General features: G+C 41.4%; 2 protein-coding genes across 4 annotated transcripts in view; both read right to left on the bottom strand.

The window, feature by feature from the left end:
* Nucleotides 1-6,984, bottom strand: part of far1 (fatty acyl CoA reductase 1) — a 29,401-nt gene extending 22,417 nt beyond the window's left edge. For 2 of the 3 annotated variants that reach the window (XM_041938606.1, XM_041938607.1), the window contains exon 1: nt 6,866-6,984. The gene's annotated coding sequence lies outside the window, so the exon portion shown is untranslated. Of the gene's footprint in view, nt 1-2,323; nt 2,356-6,865 lie in introns of those variants that run through there. The other variant, XM_041938608.1, reaches the window with a different exon arrangement.
* A 4,765-nt stretch (nt 6,985-11,749) lies between these two features.
* On the bottom strand, nt 11,750-21,293 carry dkk3b (dickkopf WNT signaling pathway inhibitor 3b). Its single transcript, XM_041939527.1, has 7 exons — nt 21,013-21,293; nt 20,168-20,293; nt 19,801-19,881; nt 15,313-15,405; nt 14,409-14,553; nt 12,140-12,290; nt 11,750-12,005 (listed from the first exon to the last, which is right to left on the bottom strand). Exons 1-7 carry the CDS (start codon nt 21,193-21,195, stop codon nt 11,981-11,983), a joined length of 804 nt encoding a protein of 267 aa, XP_041795461.1. The 5' UTR covers nt 21,196-21,293; the 3' UTR covers nt 11,750-11,980.
* Between the last annotated feature and the right edge of the window lie 6,587 nt (nt 21,294-27,880).

Below are 27,880 nucleotides of genomic sequence, written 5' to 3'. Positions count from 1 at the left end.
TGAAAATAGTGTGTAGAATAGAAGGAGATAAAGTTATCAGATATGATAGAAATCAGATTCTTAAGTGTGGATTCACAGATTCATTGATCCACACTCTGGGACTGTTGCAATTTAATCCAAATAAAACAAATCAGAAAATAATTGATCGCATACATATTCATTCAGCCTCTTAGTCCATACAAAGACTAAGAATGCAGCAATCTTATTCGCTTGATTGGCCCTGATACTGACTCCACTAAGAGTCAGTTTTGGGCCTTAATGTGACTGATGCACATTAAACAGTTACTTTGTCAGCGCCGCCTCTATCCATTTCATTTATTCGGCCACACCTTGCAGATGACTTCGTTTTTGGTGTCACAGCAATCACTGGGCTCATATTCCTGTATTTAAAATGATCCCAATTATTTTCATACAGTGAGGTTAACACATTTGAAATCCTAAATTAAGAAAAAATAAAAGCGCTGGTATGGGATTGGTAAAGGCTGAGGTATCAGAATCACTATTGGGATAGAAAAAGTCAGATGAATCCCTAATTTAGATCAGATATCTGGCAGGCTGGACTTGCAACCTTGAATTTACAGTATGGCAGGTCTCTTTTGAGCACATCTGGTATTTGTTCCTTCACAAATGTGCTGGAGCTCAATCAGGTAACATCATGAATGAATGAAAAGCATTTTCCAGGACTCCCACAAAGCCTGCTCTTCACTCACAAGGTCTGGAACTAAAAATTGTTGCCACAGCATGCAGTGCCACCGGACTTCATTGTCAGGATGATGTGGCTCTACTGGTGCAATGTTCAGCTTACAAACACAGCGTTATGTATGATGCTCAAAAAGATGATTTTGGTCTCAGACCAGTGAACCTTCTTCAGCTTGTTTCGTGTTCTCTCACTTGCATTCTGACAAACACTAGCCCAGTGTGTGTGGGTCATTCAGCAACACTACCATGACTGTGTATAACAACGCTGCCTCAGCTTGCAGTCTGCAATGTATTCCATCATTATTCCTCCACGACACACACACTCGGCTACTCCTGCTGTTATTCATCAGGGCTGGCTGATAGTGAATGTTCACAATGGAGTTCAACCGATTTAATCGGTTTGACCGAGGTACCGATAGGATGTTTAACAAACCACCGCTATCGATGGCTCCAATAGTAGCCGTCACACAGGGATGTACATCACTGCTTTGCATGGAGACTCCATACACACAGTCAAGGCAACATCACTGTGTACCCGAGATCATCAAATGGAAGTTAACGTTATATAAGACAGCGTTATTTGTAAATTATGAGCATGATAAGGTGTTGGTTATAATGTGCCATTAATCCCAGACTGCTCTGCCAGAAGCATGCTGTCTGTTTTGTTCGCAAGCTTTTGCTAGCCGTACGTTCTGATCATTTAAGGGCCAATTTTGCTGAAATATCTGTGTGCATGCCACTAACTCTAACTAATCTAAACAACTATTGAAGACCCCATGGAATTGTACCTGTACTTTCAAGACTGGGAGAGGGGGAGGGGAGTCCTGGAACTCAGCACACTGGTCATTTATGACGCAAAGGACCAGCTGAAGAGCAGAGACTTTCGGTGGACAGGAACTGTCGTCCAGGAGGCAACTTTCTGACCCATTTCCTTAGATTCAAAATCTAAGTACAAGGTCCTAGGTGTCCAAAATGCTTCCTGTATTCTTGTTTAATAACAGAGGTTGACAGTTGTTAGGCCACAACTTGTGCAAGAATTCAGCCATGCAACAATCATACCTGCCAAAAAAGTCTGTAAAGTCAGGGCGTGTGTTCCTGCACAACCAGGTATTAACACAGTCAGTGTAAACATAACACCGACCATCGACATTGTGCCACCGTTTGTGGTGTTTTACACTGATTATATCAACAATACCCCAGACAGATTGAGACTAACACAAAATAGACTAATTAGGTGTATTTCAAGGTCCATTTGTTGTTCAGAATAAGGACAGGGCTCATATGTGCTTCATTTCACAATGATAAAAGCAGCAGTGAGTACACACGATAAACATTTGTCTTTTGTCTAGATGTGTACGCAGTTTGAACTACTTGTGTGTGACTACAAATTTTGTAGTATTTTGTGTCTTGGGGGTCCCTTGTATATATTTTGCATCCATGTATGAGAGGTAGAGTGCTGTGAAAAAGTATTTGCTCCCTTCCTGATTTCTTTTTTTGCATATTTGTCACACTTAAATGTTTCAAATCATCAAACACATTTTAATATTAGACACAGATAACACGAGTAAATACAAAATGCAGTTTTTAAATGATAACAAGGATTAATGGAAAAAACCAAACCTACCAGGCCCCATGTGAAAAAGTCATTGCCCCCTTGCTGAATCATGAATTAACTGTGACAAACCGACTAACCAGATTTTTGGAAAGCTGAATTTAATCTCACAAGCCACACCCAGGCCTGATTACTGCCAGACCTGTTGAATCAAGACAGCCCTAAAATAGAACCTGTCTGACAACGTGAAGTAGACTAAAAGATCTGAAAAAGCAACCCACATGCTGCGATCTAAAGAAATTCAAGAACTGATAACAAAGTCAATTGCATCTATCTGTCTGGAAAGGGTTACAAAGCCATTTCTAAGGCTTTGGGACTCCAGCAAACCACAGTGAGAGCCATTATCCACAAATGGAGAAAACTAGGAACAGTGGCGAACCTTCCAGGAGTGGCCGGCCTAAAATTACTCCAAGAGCGCATCGACGACTCATCCAGGAGGTCACAAAAGAACCCAGAACAAGAACTGCAGGCCTCACCTGCCTCAGTTAAGGTCAGTGTCCATGATATAACAATAAAATAAAAAAAAAGACTGCAAAAATGGCATCCACGGTAGAGTTCCAAGGTAAAAACCACTGCTGACCAGAAAGAACACAAAGGCTCGTCTCACATCCGCCAAAAAACATCTTGATGATCCCCAAGACTTTGACTGACCAGACAAAAGTTGAACTTTATGGAAGGTGTGCGTTCCGTTACATCTGGCGTAAAACTAACGGCATTTCTTAAAAAGAACATCATACCAACAGTCTAACATGGTGGTGGTAGTGCAATGGTCTGGGGCTGCTTTGCTGCTTCAGGACCTGGACGACTTGCCATAATTGATGGAACCACGAATTCTGGAAGAAGGAGGAGAATGTCCGGCCATCAATTTGTGACCCCAAGCTCAAATGCACTGATCCGAAATGCGCCAAGTCCACCTCTGAATGGCTTAAAAAAATAAATAAATAAATAAGGTTTTGGAGTGGTCTAGCCAAAGGCCAGACTTAAATCCGATTGAGATGCTGTGGTATGACCTTAAAACATGCCCTACACCTGTATGCAACTTAACAGAAGCTAATAAAAATAATAAATGGCAAGCGACTTGTGTAACTTCAAGCATGTCTCATTAAACCTACATGTGTACTATTGGTTGGATGAAAGGGAAATTCCATCAGGTTGAAAGTGCCAAAAATAAACTGTAGTATTTGTTCAGGTTTGGCAGAGGGTTTAACCTGGCCCAGGCAATACAACAATGACAGCAATCACATCCATACAGGATTAGTAGAATACAGCTATGAAGAAAAATAATATTACTCCTACTGCTGCTACCTAATTATTTATTCATTTTTTAAATTTATTAGTGCATGGTAACAGGTCAGTACTCAGTATCAGCAGATATACATAGTTCATGTATCGGAACATCTCTACTTCCTTGTCAACAAATCAAGCTTGTCAATATTTGAGGAAACACACAAGATGTGGTCTGGATCTTGTCCTGAAGTTCTGGAAAAGAAATCTTGCTACACCAAGCTGGTGTCCTGTTTAAGTCACTGCATTTGTGTGTATGTCAGAGTGAACAATGCAGAACTGGGACAAAAGACAACAGCTAAAAGCAGCGTTTCCCCTCTGCAGTATTCCCTGAACAGAGAACCTGGCCCTCTCCTGTATGGGTGTCCTTGAAAGCTGATAAGCCAAGACAGAAAAACTAAAATCTTGTTTTGTCCGTACGCTAACAGACCTGCTGTGGCCTTTTGATCAAGTGTCTGTGCAAGAGCTCCTGTAGGTTACAGTAAGACTGACAGCAAGCTGATCCCCAATGCCACATCTTGACTCTGAATAATTGATCAGACACATCAGAATGCTTAAATCGGGCACCTGTGGCTGAGGTTAAACAGTTTACAGACCGGTGGAACTTAAGGTTTGACAACAAACAGTCTCAGGAGCAACCTATGTCTGACTAATCCCACTGCAAAGCAGCAACCTGTAAAAAGGTTTCTAGACTTTGTGACAAAGGCATTCACATCTCTATATCAAACATGACATTAAGACCTAGCTTTCACCTCTTCTGCATACATTATCCTTTGTCAACAGCCATCCAACCCCTACAGGAAAGACATTTACCCAGTCGATAAAATATGTTGACTCAGAGGCAACAGTGTCAGACCATGGTGATGGATGAATGTTCTGCAACACCAAGATCAAGGCACATCTGTCCACAACGACTGCTTCTTCTAGTAAGACAAGCCAACTTCATGCTTGTGGTGAGGACACAATGCTCCATCTTTGGATGTAGCGTGTACGGACCTACAGTCTCCAGGTCAAACCATCCAGAAGAGTTAGACAGAACGTGTGGAACGCCATGAGAACACAAATGGCAAGATGAACCAATATCAGCAACCATCATCCAGACAACAGTGAATGAATAACATTTTTACTGCTATATCATTACTATTGATAAAATTCATGATCATGCTGACGTTAGCCAGCTACCACAACTTCCAGCTGGTTCCCAGGGTGTTAAAGGTTAATGCAGATCCACTGATCAACGTTTCTCACATGAGCCAGACATATGATGTGTGTTTGGTGAAGCGTTTGCACTACAGTTATTGATTACAGTCACTTGTCACCTAATTAAAAAGTAATTAAATTATTTTACAGTTACTTTGACCGAAAAGCAATGCATTGCTGCGATAAGAAACCTTTCCGTTGCTTTTTAAATGCCTACTTTAAAAATGCTGCAATAGGCAATTAGCTGTGTCATATCCCAACATGGGTCAGTTCAGACAACAGGATAGGCTACATTTTCTGTAAATTCAATACAAAATGACCATGTGACCTATTTATTACATTTTGAATTGTATATGGTCAACAAATAAAAGGTAGTAACTCATGTGTGATTATCTTTCTCCTTTTATTTATGCTCAATGTTCAATAAAGTCTGTCACAAAATACAAGATTCCTAAATAAAAACGGAAAAAGTTCAATAGAAAACACTTTTCAACTATAGCTGCACACAAAATAAGCCATCGTGTGGGTCTGGGCTGTTTGGAGCACTCAACATGGCCTGTTGCTCTCATCTATAGACTCTCTCTGAGCTGTTTGACAGGACTCTTGTGTATGTGATGAAAGAGGTTAGCGCTGTTTCAGCTTCATGTGGGGACCAGTCTGCGGTATCATTTTCCAGGTCTTAGCGACAGAAGTGCAACCTCTTTGCTCTGTCTTGCATGGACGGAGTCCTTCCCCTTATTTGGAGCTACCCCGAGCCGTGTCACGTTCACTGCCCTCCATGTTTATTTCCTGCTTGCACCCATGCTGTACGGAAGCCTCGTCCACATGACCAAACACTTGCCGTCATGTATGCCTAGCACACTAGGACTGACTAGTTTGCCGTTTGTTCCAAAACGCAGATGTTACTTTTTCTAAGAATTTGTAATGTATCTGTTTAAAGGGCAGCGGCTTATGTTGGTCATTGTCATTTTTCTGCTGGTTTATAGTTTAAAGCATTAGTGAGATGGCTGTTTCGTCCCTACTGTGTTTTGGAGTTCTCCCCTGTGCTGAATGTCAATATACTTCAGTATAATAGACTGTGTCTGTCTGCCCTCCATTTAAATTACAGTAATTGCATTATAAAATTTAAAAAAAATGTTGTGGAATTACAGTAACGCCTTACTCCCAACACTGATGATCAGAAACACAAACTGCCGCCAATACATCAGACATACCTCTGGAAATGGGAAATGTCAAATAAATGCCAAACACTGACACTTCCCATTAACTTAGTATCTTAAACCTGATGAGGCCCCCACTTCCTCATCACCCCACACACTACCAGCACAGTGATAATGTGATGCATTTGAGCGCAGCGGATATCTCGCAGCAGATAACAGATCAGAGCAGGCGAAACGAAGCCGCACTCGCAACTCCAGCAGGCAAAACTCAGGCAACGGATCCCGTGATTGTCATTACGCACAGCTGTCTCACATCATGATCAGCCACCGTCCATTAGCAGTGGGGGCGAGGGTAAAAAAAAAAAAAAAAAAAAAAAAAAAAAAAAAAAAAAAAACCCACGGCGGCTGCTCGGCTTTGACAGCCTTTGACGTGATTACAGTAAAGCCTGGGAGGAAATTAAAAGTGAGGCCGCTCAGCTGACCCCCGCCGTGAATTAAAAGTGCTGCCAGATCAGTCAACCTTCCTCACTGAAGAGCTTCAACAAACTGCCAGCGGTCGGGCGGGGAGAAGAAGAAGAAGAAGCACTGACAATTAATGTGAAGTTTAACGCAACAGCTCCATGGTGCCTCGGCGGGGCGCAGCGGTGACTGACTGACGTCCATGCCTCTGTGGCGGGAGGGTGGGGGTACTCGCTAAATGCCCACAAAGTCTAACTTAGTCCCGACATCTGCATTTTTCTTAAACCAGCACTCCAGTTGGTGTTTAGCCACCCCTCCCTCCTCTTGGTGCATCTCTTCCTACACGATGTCACAGCAGCATTTGGCGCTTTGAAAACCGGCAACGGGCGCCACGGTTAAACGGGCGCGGGGCGCACGCGGCTCGCGGACGTAATTCGGAGGGTGTACGTACCTGAAATGTCGACGTTTCCTCCGGCTCTTCTACTCGGGAGTCTGCTGTGAGGCGGAGCAGCAGCGTGTACCGCTACGAGCGACAGTGTGGAGACTCAGCAGGAAGCCAGCAGCCAGGGCGGATAAAGGCGCCGCCGTGACGTCAGCGGGACGGCAGGCTCCGGCACAGCTAGGGCGGGAACAGAGGTCTCACTCCTCCGGGTTTCAGCGAGTCCGTGCGGCTCCGCGCAGCCGCTGCAGAGCCACAGGTATTCAGGGAAGTCTGGGTGGGCGTGAGGCTCTCTCCATAGGTCCAGGTCAGAACTAAAGAGGAAGTGACTTTTCTTCTCTTAACAGATGAGCTGAATTCAGTACAGCCTACTGACCTGGTATAAGCAAGAGTGGCTGTAATTTCAGCTTCTATTGGTAAACTCCAGATAGGTGTTGCTAACTGACATTATCCAGCCAGTTTGCACACTTTATGACTGTTCTTGGTACCTGTGCTACAGTTACGCCACTTTTCAGCTGTGCTTATCATGGCCTCTGTGTTAATGGCAGAGTTAATCCTCTGCACTTGATCCCATCCATCCCATCCTGACTGTGTAGAAATCAGCTCCATTTGTGCTGTCACTGCCTTTGCCACAGGCGATCATGGCCAGATAAACCTGTTAGTTGCACCAAGTCAATCATCCACTGATGGGCTCCTGTTTACCTCTTCAGCGGAAACTGTGAGACAAACCCAGCATCCTCGTCCTGAAATAATACAAAGTGGGTCCAGGTGAATCCAACATCTTAAAACTAGATTGATGGTGGATTGGTTGTTGCATATTTCTTTACAAATTTGCACTAAAATCACCAAAGCCTAATGTACTGTGACCTGAATGTAACTGAGCCTGGAACATTTGAGACCCCTCGGGGTCTGGGTGCACTTGCTGGCATCCGTTGTTGGAAATTCAGTGTTGAGAGCAAGGGCAGTTTTACACCTAATATACATTATGTGTTTTCATGCAGGGGACACCAGGATATCCAGAAGAAACACAACACATCTTGTTTTGGATTTTGCAACCTTGATTCCAAAAAAAATTTGTAAGACATACATAAAACTGAATGAGATGATTTAATAATCTTTTTTTTTTTTTTTTTTTACATATACTCAATTGACAGCAATATGTGTTTAATGTTTTTCAACTTCATTGATTTTTGTAAATATCTGCTCATTCTGAATTTGATGCAGCAAAATGTTTCAAACAAGTCGGGACAGGAGCAACAAAAAGACTGGGAAAGTAGTGGAACGCTCCAAAAACACCTGTTTGGGTCATTCCACAGGTGAACAGGTTGATTGGTAACAGGTGATAGTATCATGATTGGGTCTGAAAGGAGCATCCTGGAAAGACTCAGTCATTCACCAGCAAAGATGGAGCGAGGTTCACCACTTTGTGAACACGTGATTGTATCAAGCCACTGAGCTGCCATTCCACATACACAGCCAACAGAAGCAAGAGTCTCTGCTTGTGTAACTTGTACAAGTTCACATTTGGACTTGGACTGCTGAAAAATATGGTCCCTGACTGCAATGCAAACCTTAAAAGTCCTCAAAATTTAAAAGTCCCATAGTATGTAATTTTATATCTATAAAAGGAAAATTATGTATAATTTTATAATTTTCAGGTCTATACTGTATGTTGAGTGTCAACTAGAAAATGTTTATGTTTTATTGTTCAGAAAATACAATTTTTTCTCATGTGGTCCATGGCTGTTAACACTTCTATTCACCCTCTGTCTGAAACTACTGGCCCATGCCCCTGAAAAGCCCAGTCTGCACTGACTGGTCAGCTCTCACAGGTCTGAGCAGGTACCACCCACCTCATCAGCTCTACAGGTGTTTCTGTTTTTGGTTGAAACCGACGACTGTCCTGACGCCTCGTGTGAGGGCGCAGTTTCTGAATATTTGTAGTTTGTATTTCTCAGTGGATGGAGCACTTTGGAACTTGAATCTTTATATAGCACCTTGACATACTTTAAACTCAAAAAAGATGAGGCTATACCACTTTCTACAATATGGGACCTTCACAGCTCTGCTGATGAGTTATAATAGAAAAGGCTGATGGGTACAGTGTTACTATCTAAACTGACAGAAGAAAAAGTTTAAACAGATTTAACATTAAATAACTGCAATGTAAACTGACAGAATCATGAATAATTCTGAGGAGCCATGCACTGATGTCTGCATCTCCGTCCTACTACTGTGAGCAACTGTTTTCAAAACAGACTCTTGCAAAGACTTGATCAAAGCTGACTGACTCATACCTGGAAGACTTATGATATAACTTATGATGTTATAAAAATTGAAATAGGAAAAGGTTCCTCACCCCTCCACTAGGCCAAGCTGTTTAGGTGATAATTGCAAAAATGTAAACTTCATCACAGCGTCTCCAGGAGGTCAAGTGTCACTATATGTGCTATATGTGTAGTATAATTATATATCATAATAATAATAATAATAATAACTATAAGAGGAAGATAAAAAGAGTAAGACAGTACAAATAAGCAGATTGGCAGATTGAAAGATAGCCTTACTGTTACAGGGTTTAGACCACTACACAATCAGGCCAATACAGCAGTCACTGACACAGTGAATAAAGTACTGCATTGAAGTCAATGAGGGCGCATAACATATTGATTTTTAACACTTGTTACAGATATTTTGTTGGTGATCAGTGTGTCATCGTGATTTTGTAAGATGGTGAGTTATTACAGCAGCCTCTTAAGTCCCAGTGAACAGCTCTGGATCTGTTTATGTCAAAACAGTTAGTCAGCCACTGTTAATACCCAGTAAAGACCGGTTCACTGTAAATTCCTTTAATTCACTGTACCTCCCCCCACAGAAATGACAAATAATAATACAAATAAATCCAAGTCTGAATTCAGTCAGAAATGTGCTTCAGATGTGTGATAGAGGTCGGCTCCTTCTTGCACTGTACCTGGCTCTGTACAGTGGTGAGGCCCATTTGGTACAACTTCTGCAACACCTTGACCTTGAAGTTCACAGGAGTTAAATTCCCATTTGATTCTGAACTTTGATTACTGGGGAATTTCACAAGTATCAGCAGATATTCAACTAATTCCTAAGTTAAATTTACAGAAATCACTGTATTGTGTGGCCAGGCAATGCATAGCAACGACATGGAAATCTGATTCCCTGCTCCTCATTGATAGATCACTTATTGTCTCAGAAGAGGACACACCTTTCTGAAAATCTGCCAGCCTTATCTGGCGTGTATGGGCACATCACTAACACCACCACAGGGATGTCATCATTTCTTGTTAGCCAGAGGGCCTCTCTGAAGGATATAACACTGTGTTGGTGCAGTGTCTCTTTGTGTTTCACTCTATGCACTGACCTTTGTGGGGGAGACTGGCTTGGTGTATTGTGTTCTGTATGTTTTGTATAATTGTTAGAATATATCTGAAAATCAAATATTTAAAAAAAAATCCCAGTGTACAGGTAGAGGGTCCTCTCCAGTACTGAACCTCCTCGACTTTTAGCTCCGCTGGTAAGCGTGCTGCCTTTTGTTTACACAACCTCAAAGTTTAACATGATGCAGGTCTGTGGGAATTAATGCAGCTGAAGTTAAAATATTCACCAAAATGACACCTCTATGGAGAAATAGCTGAAAGACTAATGACATGATTGTTATCAAGTTTCTGGAACAGTGTTTACTTCCAACTTCAGATAAAATGCAATAATAATGTTTGTTTACTAGGTGGGTAATGGGTGTGGATGAATGAAGTGTGAGTGATGTGTGCAAAGAAAACACAACACCCTGGCCGATCTAGCTGAGGCTGGAGGCCTGGCAGGAAAAGAAGAGAAAGGGGCTAAAAAGGAAGCCACCCAAAGACACTGTAGACCTAAGCTAACCAGGTGCAACTGTTAAGAGCAGTTAAGATTTGCTATAATACGCCACACCCACTTTAATCAGTCATTACCAAATTTTATGCATGAGCTGAGTCATGCCCCCAGATCATGCCAACTCAATTTCGTATCCAAGCAGCAAGATTACAAGATTTGTGCTGTTCCCTAGTGGCACAATATCTCAAGACTGCGTAACACAGCTCAGACCTACCATCCAAACATGTGCACTGAGGTTGGCTGCAATAGTTTAAGCCAATTTGATTCATGAGCATTAATGTAAAATGTATTGTATTAAAATGTAATCTGAAAATGTATTATTTCAAAAGAGACTGATGTATTGAATTTTCCTTGACAACTTAAGTCCATAGATGATCCTGACTCAGTTTCGGGACAATTGGCCCTGCGGTTTCTGACGAGCTGTCAAAAATAGGATTTTGAGAAAATTGAGGAAAAAATCAGAGCATGGTAGAGGACCATTGGATAGCCAAGAGGAAGATGAACTGAGAGAAAAAAAATGATGAAAGCCTTGTGAAAACATAAACTTCACTGTTACAGCGCCACCTTGAGGTCATGAATGTCATTATATATGCCTGAGAGGGGGCTGGAAGCCACCTACCTATTTTGGTGAATAAATCTTAATATACAAGTCAAAGATCTTTTTGTTTCCTACAGTTCTTCTATCTGCATGTGTGTGTGTGTGTGTGTGTGAGAGAGAGAGAGAGAGAGAGAGAGCATGTGTGTTTGTGTGTGTGTGTGAGAGAGAGAGAGCTTTGTCTGTACTGTGATCATGCGGCTATCAGCCTCATCCTGAATATTTCTTTCACGTGTCTCTCAGACTTTATGAGTATGTGTGTGTTATTTCTCAAGTTACAGTTCCTGACACACAGAAAAGAGATAAACGTTCGCCCTCTAGTGGTCAAAGCTGTGTTTTGCTGTAGTTAAGAAAAAAGCCCATCTGTGAATCTGAAAATACCACAATAGTGCTTTGCTGGGTTCTCAGTCCAAACTAAAAACAACTCTTTTATTTGCTCCATGATATATAATACACATTGGTAGTAAGGCATAAATAAGACAGTGCAAGTCCTTTCCTGAAGCAACATCCTACTCTTTAAAAACTGTTGATCAGCAGGTGGGCCGTTGTTTGGTGGGTGCTCTGTATGGATGTTAGTATAGCTCCTGGACAGGGTCATGTATAACTTCCTCATGTTCTGTCCATCTCCAGCACTACTCTCCACAAACTGATCCACGTCTGTGTGTGAAACAAAAAGGAATTTAGAATATTTCACAAGTTTATAACAAAAGATTTTACTTCAGTCTAAATAACTATTACACATCCTCTTCTGGGGGATTTTAAGCGTAAATGTAAAGTATGCTCGCTCTCACCCATGAGGTTGGCACTGGAGGTTGTCGGCACAGGGGCAGTGGTCACGGGGACCCTCCTGGTCCCAAGCCAGCATGTCCATCAGCAGGTTGGGGTGGCTCCAGCAGGATTCCCCCTTCTCTGGTTTGGGATTACACACTGGAAACAACAGCTCTGGAGGAAGCAGCAGAGAGAAGAAGTCAAAAAATGTCTTTGCTTTTGCCTGTTCAGCCACAGCGGCCACTGCATCCCTGCTAATATGAGCTGCCCAGCTCTTGTAGTTACACACTTACATATGAGGCCCATGTGAGACGTTCAGGTCCAGACTAGTCTCACACAAGAGAATTTTTCGATGAATGTCTCTGTTCAGTTTTGTTTTAATCTTCCTGGACAGAGTTTTAAGTGTGTGGAACTCAGCTACAAGCTGAATCAGATCACATAAATCTGTGAGAAAGGAGCAAATCTGGAATTTATTTATATGAAACACTACTGTTTATTACTTTAATCAAAATCAGACAAGTTCTACTGCATATACACTATTTCGTCCGACTGCGATAAAAAGAAAATATAACAGTCAGCTTGAGAGAGTGCACATGTTCCTCCACTCTGCGGAGTTCTGCACTTCTGACTGGCTTTAGTGGCCAGTAATGTTTTCCTTACCATTTTTATTTGAGACTTGGCAGCCTTCATACAGTATATTTGACCATGCACTGTAAATGGAGCGAGGCTATACAATATTTGTTCCTTTGAAACTAGAGAGAGATGAGAAAATGTGAAACGTTGTAGAGCAACTTAACACCCCCTGAAGATTTCTTTTTGTTTACCTCCAGTGGTTTACCGTTAACGCAATGCTGCAGTGTTTTCCCTCGGATGGCGATGGACTCACCTAATCATGGAGAACCATTTAATGACTCCATGCCTCTACCCGTAAACGTCTTGGGTTTGATGTCAAGAAAGTTTGTTTGCTACGACTGAATGAACAACATGACTCCTCCGTTGCCATCGTTGGAAAAAGAGATGCATACTCCAGGACACCGTGACATTACCAGGCCGTCCCCAGCAGAAAAACGGCTGTACAGGTCATCTCTGGGCAGAGGTTATTACGACGCATATTTACGTTTCTTGTGAGGCTGCGACCTCTAGTGGCTGTCGTAATTATGAGCAAAGGAGGAAGTTGAGTGACGGCGTTCATGTTGCATGTGAAACTGAAAGTCGAGTTGACTTTCGTACAACAGGTACTCATGTACTTAAGTTATGTAACATACATTAACAGTCATGTTTTTAACACAAACCATAATCTTTTCCTAAACCTAAATAAGTAGTTTCGGTGCCTAAACCTAAGAAAACGTGCAATCATGACACACGTATGTCCTTTTTTGAACAGCCATATATGTCATTCTGGGAGTCACTGGGAATCGACCTATCGGACGACAGCATGAGGACGTATTGGGCATCAGTGATGCAGGGTGTGGTCAGAGGTCAAAGGGCAGTAAAACAGTGCTTTTCAGCATTAGGTTCCTCGTTAATGATCCTTGTAGTAAATATTAGGCTGGCAGAAAACTCCTGATTAAATTCACATTAAATTAAGAACATAACAGGGGGTGTTTCATTTTCACCAATCTGTAACCAAACAGGATCTGTGAAGGGATTATAAAATCATAGATAGTTCACACAAATAGACACATCAAAATTCTTGGTTACCTCTAGTGGTATTTATTTAGTTATCTGTCTCTGAGACTATATGTAATGTAGGTGACTGAGATGTAGTTTGCACTGTTTCTGTTACTCCACAGACCACCTTGTTAAAAGTTTTCATGGGCACTATTTTGTCCGTATGAATCAAAATCATCAAAATATACACCACTGTTACATTTGTGCCATAAACAACATTTCATTCACTTCCACTGTATTGCAGTGGAAGCAGAAAACCCAGCGGCAGACACCAAAAAAACTGAGCAAATAAAAGCAAAATTTCTCAAACGGTCAGTGAGAAAATATGTTTTTATCATGTCAGTGGGTCAGTTCAAATTCCCAGATTCACTTCAAAATAACAGCAGTAGCAACAAAATGTACTAAAAAATATGACAAACAACAGAAGACACAACTGTGCTGCTGAAAAGCATAATATAATATAATGGATGCAAGAGATAAAAATAGGATAAACCCCACAGCGTGTACCTGAGCTCACATGCTATATATGCAGCGTGTGGCATTCACTGAGTCAGGTCAAGTAGTTTTTGTTTGTGCCTTGTTTTCCAGGTCAGTCTGCGAGGGCGTCGCGTTATATCTCACCTCGCTGAAAGGCGCAGCAGAGGTCCGGCCTGCAGTCGCTCTGACCCTGACAGATAGTTCCCTCTGTTCCTTCGGTGGCATTGACTGTACACTGGCCCCACACGCACAGCTGGTCTGAGCAACACTCCTCGTCTTTAGTGCAGGGCTAAGTGGGGACACACATTTCTGATTTGCAAACAGGTATGTAAAGCACACATGTTCTGCTGCTGTCATTCATGGTTAATGTACTTTTTGTGCTATCATAACGTGTAGCTGTCACAGATATTTATGACCTTTGATTTATTACCGCTGCTCTGCTGTGCAGGATTAACACTCCAGCTAACATTATTCCGATTTTCAGTGTGTTGAGACACTTCATCATAATAATGCATGTTGATATGACTTTTGCATTATGTAGCAGTGTGTCACATTATGCGCAAACTCTGCTGCTGGGTAGCTGTGCAGAACAAAGGGAGTTTGCTTTATGGCACAGAGCAGAAAAAGGGCACTTTTCCTACAGATGAACCAAGAGTCTTCATTGTTAGTTTTCACTGGCAGACTTTCACTCTTTGTTCTTTCAAGTAAGCTTTTGCCAAGAAACCAAGATACTAATTGTGAGCAGATGCAAACAATTTATGAGAAATGTGATAGAGTTGATGCTCGTAAAAAGTTTATGTGGCTCTTTGGCAGCTAAATGCTTCACTATTTTTTACCAGCCAGACACTCACTTTGACTGTTGGTCGTTCAGAGCTAGGCAGGCGGCGTACTGTATGTACGCTCAGTTTATCGGAGCTGTTGAGGTAGCCGGAAACCAGGCTTATGAGAGCGATTTGCAACATTTGATCCATCGTGAAATGAAAATATTGACAAGAGCAGCTTTCGCTAAACAAGTAATCACAAAAGAAAACGCTGACTGAATCCCCACCATGTCTGTCGGTATGCAGGGGAGGCACTTGGAATTCTCAATCTCATACAGGCAGTATTTCAGGTCACCACAGTCCTCATCCACCATGCATTCCTGTGTTGAGAGATGAGAAGAGTTGCAGATCTAGTCAGTCACAGAGCACAGAATTAAAACGCACATTAAAAAAGTGAGTTAAACTAGGCTGTACAGCAGGATCTGTGGCCGTCATTGCAAATCATTAGCTTCCCTTGTCTTGAAACCAAAAATTCGATTTGAATGGTGTTCTGATGACACACTACCAAGGATCACTCAACCAAATATAATAATGGTTTACATACGATAATGCATATGTAAACCACCATTTATTACATCTGGTTTACGCTTCCCTGTCTCACAGTAACAGTAACACCCCAACTTAATTGGTTCCTAGTGGTTGATGGTTTCTGAAGTTGTCTCTCTGCCAACCACAGTCCATCTCCATGGAAACTGCCTGATGGACAACATTAGAGAAATCTGAATTCACTCCTCTCTCTCCTCTACACTTGATTTCTTTCTTAGGTTGTTGATACAACATTTCTTGATCCAAAGCAAATGGCAAAGAAGTACAACATACAGAGTACAATGCATATTGCTTCTAAAAGAATTTAGGGGTTTCACGGCAGATTTTCCTTTAGAACAAATCTGACTAGTTTATGTGGGCTTTTATTGTGAACAGTTGGAATGCTACTCAGACACTTGAGATTTAGCACAACTCTTTTCCAGTGGTCAGGGGAAACAGTGTCTGCCAAAAACAGCACTGGCCTGCTGTGAACTGAACTTTTTTTTTTGTCTTTATCTTGCGTGTGCTGCCTCTGGGAAATCAGCAGATAAACAGAGCCGAGTCTCTGGAAAAGCATGCATTATCGAGGCTGACTGGACTGTGTCAAAGTCAGAAACAGGATCAAGAGGCTAACAGTAGAATCTGTTTGCCATTAAACACAGTCACTCATCATGATAGACACTCAAGCTCATCTGCCACTGAGTGCATTGTTTATTCTCTGGTGAATCTGTCTTCAAAATATATGCATGTTCACTAACTGTGTCTCTGATGTTAAAAATTTCCTTTCCCCGTTAATACACTGTCGTCTACCTGAGCCATTCACTTTTTTGAAGCTCTCATTGGAAATATAATGGAAAATATGTAAAAAGAACATGCTGGAAACTACAAATATGGACCTCAATTCCCACAATAACCTGCAATTATCTTAATAAATGCCAGATGACTTCAGCTGATATTAGTCTTATAGGCCCAGTAGCAACTTCCCCAAAGCACAGTAATATAGTCTACTTACTGAGCAATAGACCCCATTCAAGCTAAAGTTTTGTTTCTTCTCCTGTGAGACACCGTGGCACGGGCCTCTGCAGATGGTCACTGTGACCTCCATCCTGTTCTCCTGAACACAATATCTCAGGAAAGCCTTGAGGGACTTCAGATTTGGCACAAAAATATCCACTTGGACTCACAGATTAACTAAGTAGATTTTGGTGGTCAAAGATTAAGGTCACTGTGACCTCACACAGCACAATTCTGACCATAACTCAAAAAATGAATGCGCTCATTATGACCAAATTTCACACATATGTCTTATAGATGAAGTGAAGACATTTTATATTTAAAAGGGCAAAGGTCAACTTCACATGTTGTGCAAAAACTCTTGTCTGGCTGTTATTCAACGACCGTGTTCCTGACTTACCGTGTGCCTTTGATGACCACACAGCATCACTAATCTGATACCGCTTGCGGCAGCAGTTCTTGTCATATTGTCTTTTTGCACATGTGTCGGGGTCTGGAGGCCGGCTGGCTACCAGGTCCACAGGCTCACATCATGAGGTTGAGAGTGAAACCAGTCGCACAGTGCTTTGTGGCTCTATATGCTATGACAGCATTAAGGATCATGAGGTCTCAGTCCCACTGACAATGCTTGGCTGTTGTAACCAGAATCTTTTGCAGGGTATATTTGAACCTTTCAACCTGACCATCAGACCGAGGTTGAGCGGGCAAACCGTGCATTTTCTCAATATCAAACAGCTTACACATTTTCTGGAACACTTCGGACTCAAAGTTCTGGCTTTGGTCACCATGCAATGTCTTTCGTGCTCCATACTGACACACCTGCTCTAAGAGGAGCACTTCACAGTTAGAGCCTAGTTGTTGGGTAGGGAAAGACCTCTACCCATTTGGTGAAATAGTCCTGTATCACGAGGACAGTTCCTCCATCTCGTTCAGTGGCCACATAATGTCCAAAGTGCTGTGCTCCACTGGGGTTCCCACTCCAACAGTAGCATAGGCACCCATGGTGTCTTAAGTGGCCTTGCTTTGGCCGCACAGCAGGTACAGGTGTAGCACCAGAGGTCCTCTCTCATCCAGTAGAGTATCAGGTCAGTTAGAATAGAAGCCCCTTGGATGAGAGGTGAAATGTTTTCAAGTTTCTACAATCAACTAGTTAACAACAAATAATCAGTTGAAAATTACAGAGTCTAAAAATCTGCACCAGTAACAATTTGCTGGTTATACGGAAAAATATTTACTTATTGCAGGAGTTTGAGGATCTTATCCGATAACTACATCCGCATTTACACCGACCACCTGAGGATGGTTGAGGCCGACATGGAGATCAGCTTCAGGGACGTCCTGAACCTCGATGTTCCCACATCAATGGTGCAGCCAACGTGACATCCAGGAGCGCCATCCACCTTGTCAACATCCAAGGTGACAACGAGGTCCAGCTACTTTCTGCACTTCTGGCTGGGGCAGCTTCTTCTTGCTTTCCCAACAACAGATCCCATTGAGCATGGATTCAGCCAGGTCCTCCACACGCAGTTCAAGCACTGCAATGTCTTGGACTTGATGGCCTCAGATGAACTACGGTTGAAACCTCTGCAACCCACAGTGAAGAAACTGACAGAACTACCAAACGCAGTTCTCACATTAACTTTCAAAGCAATTTAGCCTATTTCCTTTGAATATTAAGATAAATAGGCCTATATTGTATAAGATAGCCTACATATCCTTCACTGTTTTTCCAGGAGCCTCAGATTTTTTCCCTGGGGGAGGGTGCACTTTTCCAATTTAACAACTAATAAGCATGCTTCTTGTTTGGCATTTTTGGCTAATGTTTGTGATCAGTAATGAGCCCTACTTAAAGTTTGAGTGTCAAACTTCTAACCATTGCTGTTACCGTTTGTTTAACACTCAAATATAATTTCTATTGATGTGGTTTCTTTGCTCCCCGGAAAACTAATGATAGTGTCCAGTTAGATCAAATCTGTTATTTAGCAATCAATGACATGCTTTTTTAATGATACAACACAGATTAAATATCAACACTAATATTTAGGAAAGACAATTAACCTACATTTTATCTGATGGAGGGCAGCAAGGGGCCTGGATAATGGATAGGGGGGCGCTGGCATGAAAAGGTTGAGAACCACGGATCTAAACCCACCAGCCACTGAAATCCCATTAAAACAACAGTACTAACGACCTAACTACAGAAATCTAAAAGCATAACATTTCAAACACATGCCTCCCAGATTTACCCCAGATGTCCCTTCATTTTAAAATCACAGAAAAAAATGTTAACTGGGTATTTTCTACGATGTGCTGAATCAAACAAACTTCAAGTGTGACTCCATGTGGAGGGTGACATTTCTATACAGTTAGTCATTTTAGAAGAGCAGACCTTACCCTGCCTGGCTTGCAGGCATACTTGCTTCCCTAGCAGTTTTTTTCCAACAGCAAACTCTATTAACATAACCACTTTCTGTACGGCTGCCAGGAAAGCAAAAGATCAAAACCACCATTGTAAAGTAAAATGGCAAAACAGGCAGCAAGCAGCAGTAATGACCTCAATCCAAGCTGGTCTCCTGTTGGCTAAAACTATGAAAAGTATATGGTAGGTGTGTTTGCTGGATGATTTCATTCTTTGTAAAACAAGTTGGGACAGTACAACCACAGTTTTAGAAAGCACCTCACTGTCTCTTCTTACAGACACGATGAATATTTACAAAACTGAGGGAAAAAGTTAATGTAGAAACGTCACATTTAAAATAAAGTGCTCTCGATGAGTTGCTTAATGATGACGTTCACTGGAATGTGATGAAACAGAATAAAGACTCGAGTCTGTTTCCGAAAGCCTGCCTTCACCGTTTGTATCATCACGTCTGAAAGAGAAACATTTGGTCTGAAGCTGGGGCAGTTGGACTTCGAGGTCGGCCTGAAAACCAAATGTTTCCACATTTCCAGCATCCTGAGTCAACAGTCTATCAGTTGGACAAGCAGACTCAACATGTTAAAAAGCACACTCTCATGAGAACTACATCTTGATCAGATGTTTTGTGAATTTCTAATCACAATCAGGACGGATACCAAGTTAACAAGAAACACAGGAAGGAATAGAAGGCTTTGAGCCGATAGTCCTCTCTAATAATTCACATTGACCACATAGGCAGGGAAGGCAAAAGACTCACGTGATCCACACTGTTCCACTGGCCAGACATTTCCGTGTGGATGTGTGAAAGATGAATCTCTCCTGTTATGTTATTAGTTTCCTATAAATGGCAAAAGCAGTGACATACTGCGTCAGACCACAAACAAAAAGTAGTACACTGGTATTTTTCTGCTTTATTCATGTGAAAGGAAAATGGAGAAGAAACTTATCCCGATACTCACTTAAACAACAATCACGCTTCGTGTACTTTTATGAGTTTCACAACCATACAGCCCGTTCCTAAACCCCCTCAAAAATGTCAAGGGTGTAAACGAAGCTGCTTTTCTCCATTATTAAGAAAAGAAACTCTAAAAGATGAAAGGGTTTCGTTCAAAGTTAACCCCTACCTTGTCAGCTCTATCTAGGACCTGAACGGCTCTGTCTCCATCCTTTATCATCTTCTTAGTCTTGTTGTGGTAGTTAGGATGCAGATCCAGTGACATTAAAGATGATTTTGCACTCTCGGTAGTTATCTGTTGGATTGAATGTTAGGATACATGTGGAGTCCACTCATAAATCTTATTAAAATATAGCATGTGGCATTTCCATTATGTCCATACATCAGATTTCCATATGGGGGTGGGGGTATGAATCCTCAAGGTGACTATAACTAAAGGCAGTTTTACGATACACAGCATACACTGATCAATATTACTCTGCACTTCTTGGATGGCATGAAAGGAGACCTCCACAGTGGTTCACATATGATCAAAGCCAGGCACAGACTACTGAACATCTGCAGACTTGTTACAATCCAATTCCAGGGGAAAATAACAGACCATAGAGCTGATATCAAAAATTAGTTGGGTCTCTAAAGTTACACATATGGGGTTAAAGTTACTCAGTATTGCCTTCTCTTGAATTGACTTGACAATATTTTGGGCAACTACTTTCATTATGAGAGCTATTAATAACATTCAGACATGGTGTGGGTCAGACATAAAGCAGATCATGGAAACTATGTGTAGTGTTGCAACACAGACCTCAGCCTGGTACTCAAAATTAAGCTGAGCACCAAATCAATTAGGCCCTAAACGTAATTTGACCCACACTGACACTGATCCTTTCCAAAATTACAATAAACTAGATGTATGATAAAATAGTCTGCTGGACAAATGACAAGATATTGGACCTTTCTTCACTGAAATACACAACACTGCCCTTGCATGAATGAATAAAATATGATGCAGACCTGGTCCACAGCCTCATCCAGTATGTGCTGGGTGTCCTCCATCAGCTCCTCCACCTCTCGGAACATGTCGTTCAGACTGAGCGGGCTGCGCTCCATGGCGTCCCGCAGGATCACCGCCCCGCTCCGCGCCGTGCAGCCGCTCGCCCACAACAAGCACAAAGTCAAAGGTACCGACAGCAGCATGATCCTGATAGCTCGCCTTCTCTTCCTCCTCCTGGTAGCTGTTGTGTGCCCGTCTAGCGAGCAGCAGAGCAGTGTGACGCACCGGTGGCGCACAGCCGCACACAGCTGGATCCGTTTTATTTGGAAAGTCTGAGGAGTGGCGGCGGCGGGGTTGTGGGCTAAACTGGAACGAAGGGTCCGATTGCATTTCGTGACGTACATGTCAAAATGAAGGGGCTGTTTAAGGTGAAGTTTTGCAAAAGACTAGATGTTAAAAAGAGGAAAAGTTGCTGGCAGAGGTGGACAGATTTGATCTGTAAGGAGAAGTTCACCCCATCTACAAGACTCATCGCATCATGTGCCCCAGTGGGGTGAAGAGGCACACAGTGGGTTAACAGTGTATTAATTCTTTCTGTATTATACTTATGGGTTCAAGTACGTGGCATCACAATCAGACAGCAGAAATGTATTTTTATTTTATGCTAATGCAGGCCTAAATGCACTTGGCTACGATTCTGTGTCTGCTCATAAGATGCATCAAGACTGACTTGTGAATACATGTGTATTTAATCCTTTTCATCCTGTCATTGTGGTTTAGCAGCACTGCCTAGCTTGACTCATTAAACTAGGGCAGACTTTGTTATGTTTAATGCAGTTCAAAATATAATTGAAAGGCAGGGCAACAGGTGTGACTGCTGCCACCGAATCAGATACTTTATTCTATCATACTAGTAGTTGTGAGTATGAAGTTACGAAATGAAGATGAAACAAAACAGCTAGCTAAAACTGTGGCCTACCATCAGCCTTAGCAAATGTTGGCGACTTGGGTGAACTGGCATTGGCTGTGACCAAGTTATCAGCCAAGGCAGAGGGGCGGGATATAAACAAACCCCATAGAGTGAAGCCAGGGGCCAGGTAGAAGGCATACAGACATGTGAAGGTGGAGAGTGAAGAGTAATTATGTCCACTACTTTGGTCAATGCAGAGTTTTACTAATGGGTCATGGACATTAATTCAACCCACATAAGGTAAAAATACCTGTGTATTTTTTAACTGCTTGACCAAGGTGTACTTTGTTAAAAGTAGGGCTGCAATTTGTCGACGCGAAAATTTAAGCATCGAGTAGTCATGTATGATAAAAACACACAGTCCGCTTCGTGCTCATCTGTACCTGCAGTGCACTACAGGAAGTGCGGGCGGCAGTATCGCTCGCCGTTTACATCGCGCAAGGAATCAGAGAAGAAGAATGAATGCATGAATTATGGCGGAACAACCAGAAGGAGAGGCTCGAAAACTCCGACCTAAACTTTCCAAAGTTTGAACATTTCACAGAAAATAATCCAGCGAAACACGTAATTCCATATTTAAAATGTAAAAAAAAAGTGATAATTTGCTTCAGGTATTTTAACTGCCAACTTCAAAATGGATGTTTTGTTTTATTTATTTATTTTTTACTGTTATGGACTTAATTGCTTTAAGCAAAAGCAACTCCTTAGTTGGTTTAAACATTATTGTCTCTTCAACCTGCAAGGCTGGTTAACTGCACCTTTTTTGAGTTAGTTGTTTACAAAGATTTTTTGTTTACTACCACTTGCACTTTAAGTTTGTATTATTTATTTTTATTTTTTGTTGTGGTCACAGTGATATTATATGTTCAAAAATATATCAGCTGTTACAGATACATGTTTTATGTGTCATTATTTTAATATATATATGTTTAAAAACATATGCTGTTAGAGTATAACAGGGTAACTTTCACAGGTGTGAAGGTTTATTAAGCAAGTTAGGTTAAACCGAAGCCCAAAATAGGTGTTTGTAAACAAAGAAGATAATTGCGACTAATCGAAAAAATAATCACTAGATTAGTCGACAACAAAAAAAATCATTAGTTGCAGCAGGATAATAAATAGTATAATAAATGTGATCTTTACTATAATTTGGACAATTCTGTACCAATATTTGATAGGCCAGATTAAAAAACCCAAAGAGCCCTATATGGCCCGTGGGCTGTAGTTCACCCATGCCTGATTGACAGGAAACTGTGTGTGTGTGTGTGTGTGTGTGTGTGTGTGTGTGTGTGTGTGTGTGTGTGTAACTAAATCAATGTATCTCTCAAACAGATACAACCTTTGTGACACAGCACTGTCCATCATCAGTATCCACACCAGCAATGTAGATAGATTGCTCTGGTTCAACACTTGTGTTCTTCACATTAAGTAATAAGGACGCTGTGTTATGTCCACTGCCTCTCTTGACATGAGATATATGCCTGCCTTCCTGAATAAAGCCATGACATTTTCAGAGGAGCACTTTTTCAACTAAACTGAAAGATTTGCCTGCTATTGAGACAGTAAATATAACCAACTACCTGGTCATTCAGACGTCGTTCTACTCTAGAAACCATAGGAAAGCATACAAGAGTATGGTGGCATACAACTTTTTTGTTAGTGGTTTTTGCCAGGGTGAGTAGCTTTTATGGTCCTGTGTATTAACCTAACAATTAAAATTCAGCACCACAGTGCCTGTTGATATTTACGTTATGGTTGTTTGCTAGGTTAGTCACTTGCCAAGGTCCGCTGAAGCGCTACTAAAGACGATCATCGCGACAGAAGACAAAGTCATTGCAACCCATTGCAACTGCATGGCAGGGTAAGTTATTTACATTCAGCTGTCTTTTGTAAAAATTGTGTCAGTCATGTTGCTTGTAGCTATTACTTTAAATTTGTAACCATAGATTTAAAACAGTAGCGAATATTACAGCATCCCCATAGAGACTTTTCTCTCTAAACTTCTCACACGCTTTCATTTTAATATATGTTCTAAGATTAGAGAAAAAAGCCCCAAAAAATGAAAACAGATTTGTTTTTCAGAACTTTTTTTCTTTCCTCTCCCAGTAATCATCCCATGACCCCTTCAGATATAGCTGGTGTCCCTGTATGTAAAAACTGTATTGAAAGTAGTTAAAACTAGCTCCTCTAGCACTGATGCTTCAGTATTAATAATCTAATAAAGTCAAATATAAAGTGATTGATAAGAGGGACCAAGCCAGTGCTTTTACTTATTTTGTTGCTAATACTGATAGTACTTGTATTTTTTTGGCAGGATATTAACTTTTATTTTGAAACACTTTAAAATGTGTTTTCACATTCCTGCATTGGTACTTTTACTGAAGTAAATGATCTGGATATTTCTTTCACCACTGTCTTTTCTATTAACAGACTGTTAGAATCCTGTTCGAATGGTGGGGCCGGTCTTTTTGCCGTTGAAGCTGGTGCTACGATTGAGATACTGCCTCCTGCACAACAGAAAAGTGCAAGTACTTGATGAAATCCCATGTGAAAAAGGGAATATGTACATATCATTGCTTTGGTTTTTTATAAGATACATGTAATTGTAGCCTACCCTACCCGACTAATGGGAATGACAGAAACTGTGTATTTCTAAAACACATCAAACATTTCCAGGGTTTGTCTGAGACCAAGACAAACAACACAAGTTGGAGTTTCAAAGTCACATCTAAAAGTTTCCATGCTATTCATCACAAAAGGGTGTTAGAAATTGACAGTTACTGGTATTTATGTTTTGAGTATTTTTCAGATTCCTGCTGCAACTGGAGCTCATATACACACACAAAAAAAAAAATGTTCTCAGTAAAACTAAAACTTCTTTTTTTCTGAGGCCAGCAGGTGTGGCTTTACCCCAAGTGACCCATAGCCTCAAAATAAATTTTCGAGTGCTGCATCTTCTTTGCCCATTGCCAATAACTTTCAGTTAAGCAGGCTCTATAGTAACACTATCAACAATTCTTTGGTAGTTATTAGGGGTGGGCAATATGACCTAAAATTTATATTATGTTTTTTGTTTTGTTTTGTTTTTTTCTGTGGTGATGCTATTATATCACGGTATCACAAAAATAAAGTTACTTTGGAATAGATAATAAAATGGTACAATCATATGCAGGTGAGTCATGAAAAATATTTGACAGGAAAAGATTATTTTGATTGCAAGTATTCAAGAATGAATGAGCACATATTTTCATTGCTTTAAAGTTTTTTGTTTTTTATTTATATTTTGTTTGTTTAATCAGTCAAAAAAAAGTTATTATTATTGGAAGAAACCTTGGGAAGGATCACACAAGAGGAGCCCCCTTCCAGGGCGAGGCAGCCTGATTGTGTTGATGTTCAAGGCTGCCCACAGACTGCTGCTTTCTTGTTTTTGTTGAGGTCAATTTGGTACATTACAGGGGAAGTTCCTCTTAGCACATTTCAAGAAAAATTTAGTTTTGGTCACAATCTGATTAACAAGAACTAATAATCAATAACTGCATGTGCATCTAAGTGATTTCAGCTCGTCTTGTGTTTATGTGTTCATTATTATTGTGTAAACGATAATTGAATAGTTTTTTTTTAAATAATGTGGTAGGATCATGGCTGCTCTCTTTATCTGAAGGCAACATATTTTTTATGCTCTTCGTTATTCTATATACCTAATGTATTGACTTTTTTGATCCTAGTATGTCTATCGTATTGTTATCGCAACTTATCTGATTTGTTCAAATGCCAAGAGACTATCACCCTCACGGCCATGACCTTGAAAGACCAACAGGGGTCAGTGTTCATCAGCCTGCACCAAGGCGCCGATCGTTTGTTGCTCGGTTAATCCACAGGACAGAACATCAGTCATCCTGGAGCACTTTGCTACCGAGGCCGTGGACCCAACTGTCACGTTTAACATCACGTGACTGCAACAGCTTATTTAGTTTGATCACAATCTGGTTCAGCTGTGAAGATTTTTTAGGCGATGCGCTGCAGACTGCATCTTGAGAGTCGTGGCGGGGATAGGCGGGAGGACAGTATCTCTTGATTTGTCTCTGGGCTTGCAGTCAGTCGTTTTGGTTATGTGTTGTAGGTCTGATCTCTCTTCAGACTTACCCATGGTCATTTTGGAGCGTGCCCGGGTGTGAACTGATTTAACATCAGGCACCGGCTTGGGCTTAGTGGAGATGGGTGGGAGGCGGACGATACTTGGTTTAAGCGTTTGTATGTTGGTGTGGCCCTGCTTTTCTTTTGACTGCTTGTGCAACAAATTGGTGGTTGGTGTCACCTGAGTGGCACCTGTTTTCTCTTCAGCCACCTGCTTGTCTCTATTCTTCAGGGCCTCCCTCAAATCTGGGTAACAGATTCTCTCTTTCAGGTAGAGCTTTTTCGTGTCTGTTTTCAGGTCAGTCAGGTTCTCAAGCTGCCCAGCCTGTTGTTGGGACATGTTAAGCTGTCCCATTGTTGACATGTTTTGTGTTTTTAGCTCTCTGATTTCCTCCTTGTACTTCGGGGTCGACGTTAGTGAATTCTCACGAGTCAGCAGATGTGACAGCCTTTGCTTCAGCTCCTCACACTGTTTCTCTTTTTCATCTATTATGAGATCCTTCTCCTCCACCTTCTTGCGCATGACGGTCTGTTGTTGGATCTTGGTGACCAGCTTCTCTTTTAGCTTCAGATTCTGTGTGTGCCTGACTGCATCACTGGGCTTGTCCAAGGGCAAATTGACACAGACTTTTGGTGGAGGGAGGGAATCCAGCTCTTTTTTAGCCCGTTGCAGTTGTTCCTCAAGGTCATAACACCTTCTCTTTTCTATGAGAATGGCTTTATCTTTTTCTGCAAGTTGCCTGTTGAGGTTTTTTATAGTGTAAACATCGTTTTCCAGCTTGCTGTTCACATTGTGAAGTTCCTCCACCTCCAGCTCGAGCGAATGTATTTTCATCATTAGCTTCTCCTCCCGCCTGCTGTGGGCCAATTCCAGGTCCCCTTGTGTCGTTTTCTGGTCAAGCAATTTTTGTTTGTAGGTTGACAGCAACTCGGTCCGGGAGTCTATTTCATTGGTCACCTGCTTCAGTTGCTTCTTCTGTTCAAAGAAATCCTTCTCCCTTTTAATCCAACGATTAGAAAGCTCTTTTTCTTTCTCTAGCTGCGCACGCAGTTCCAGTAGCTCTTTCTTCGTGGCCATATACTCATATTCTTTGGCCATGTAGATATCAATTTGCCTGCCAAGGTCATCATTTTGCAACCGCAAAGTGTCCAGCCGTTGCATTAGAGATTTTACCACATATCCAATCCTGTGTTCCTTCTCACAAAGGACTGAAACTGTGGTTGCTGAGAAAGGATCCATGTCTGATTCCATGTTATTTGTGTCCATCACAATCGCATTGAAAAAAAATGTATTAGAGACTGTTTGGTTGTTTAGGTCTGTTTAAATCTGTGTACTCTAACGTTTTTGAATATATGTATATACAGAGAGAGATACATGTATAGATATAGACAATCTTTTGCCTTTATTACATCATCACATTGTGCTTTGATGTTTTAGTGCTGAGTCATGTGACAGGGAATTCCCCTGTTAAGCCCCGCCCACTTTTTTCTTTTTTTCCCCTCCTTTTTTTGTGCCACTGGTGGCAGAGGTCTGTGTGATCTAAGCAGTCTGTGACCCACCTGGTATGCTTAGTGCTGTTTAAAAAATTAACAAGCAAATCTTTCTTCTGTGATTTCAAGTGAAAGCTTGGAATGTACCAAGTCTAGCACCTAGCATGCCAACAGGCTAATCGTGAACATCACAACTTTTATAAACTGCATCAAATTGGTGCATTATCAGAAATATGCATGTATTCAGCCTCTGCAGGTTGCACTCAAGCCCAACCAGGTGGTATTGCTTTCCA

This window comes from Chelmon rostratus, chromosome 6, assembly GCF_017976325.1.
Source record: "Chelmon rostratus isolate fCheRos1 chromosome 6, fCheRos1.pri, whole genome shotgun sequence".
Lineage (NCBI taxonomy): Eukaryota > Metazoa > Chordata > Actinopteri > Chaetodontiformes > Chaetodontidae > Chelmon > Chelmon rostratus.
The sequence above is the reverse complement of the archived record's forward strand: the minus strand, read 5'-3'. Positions and strand labels throughout refer to the sequence as shown.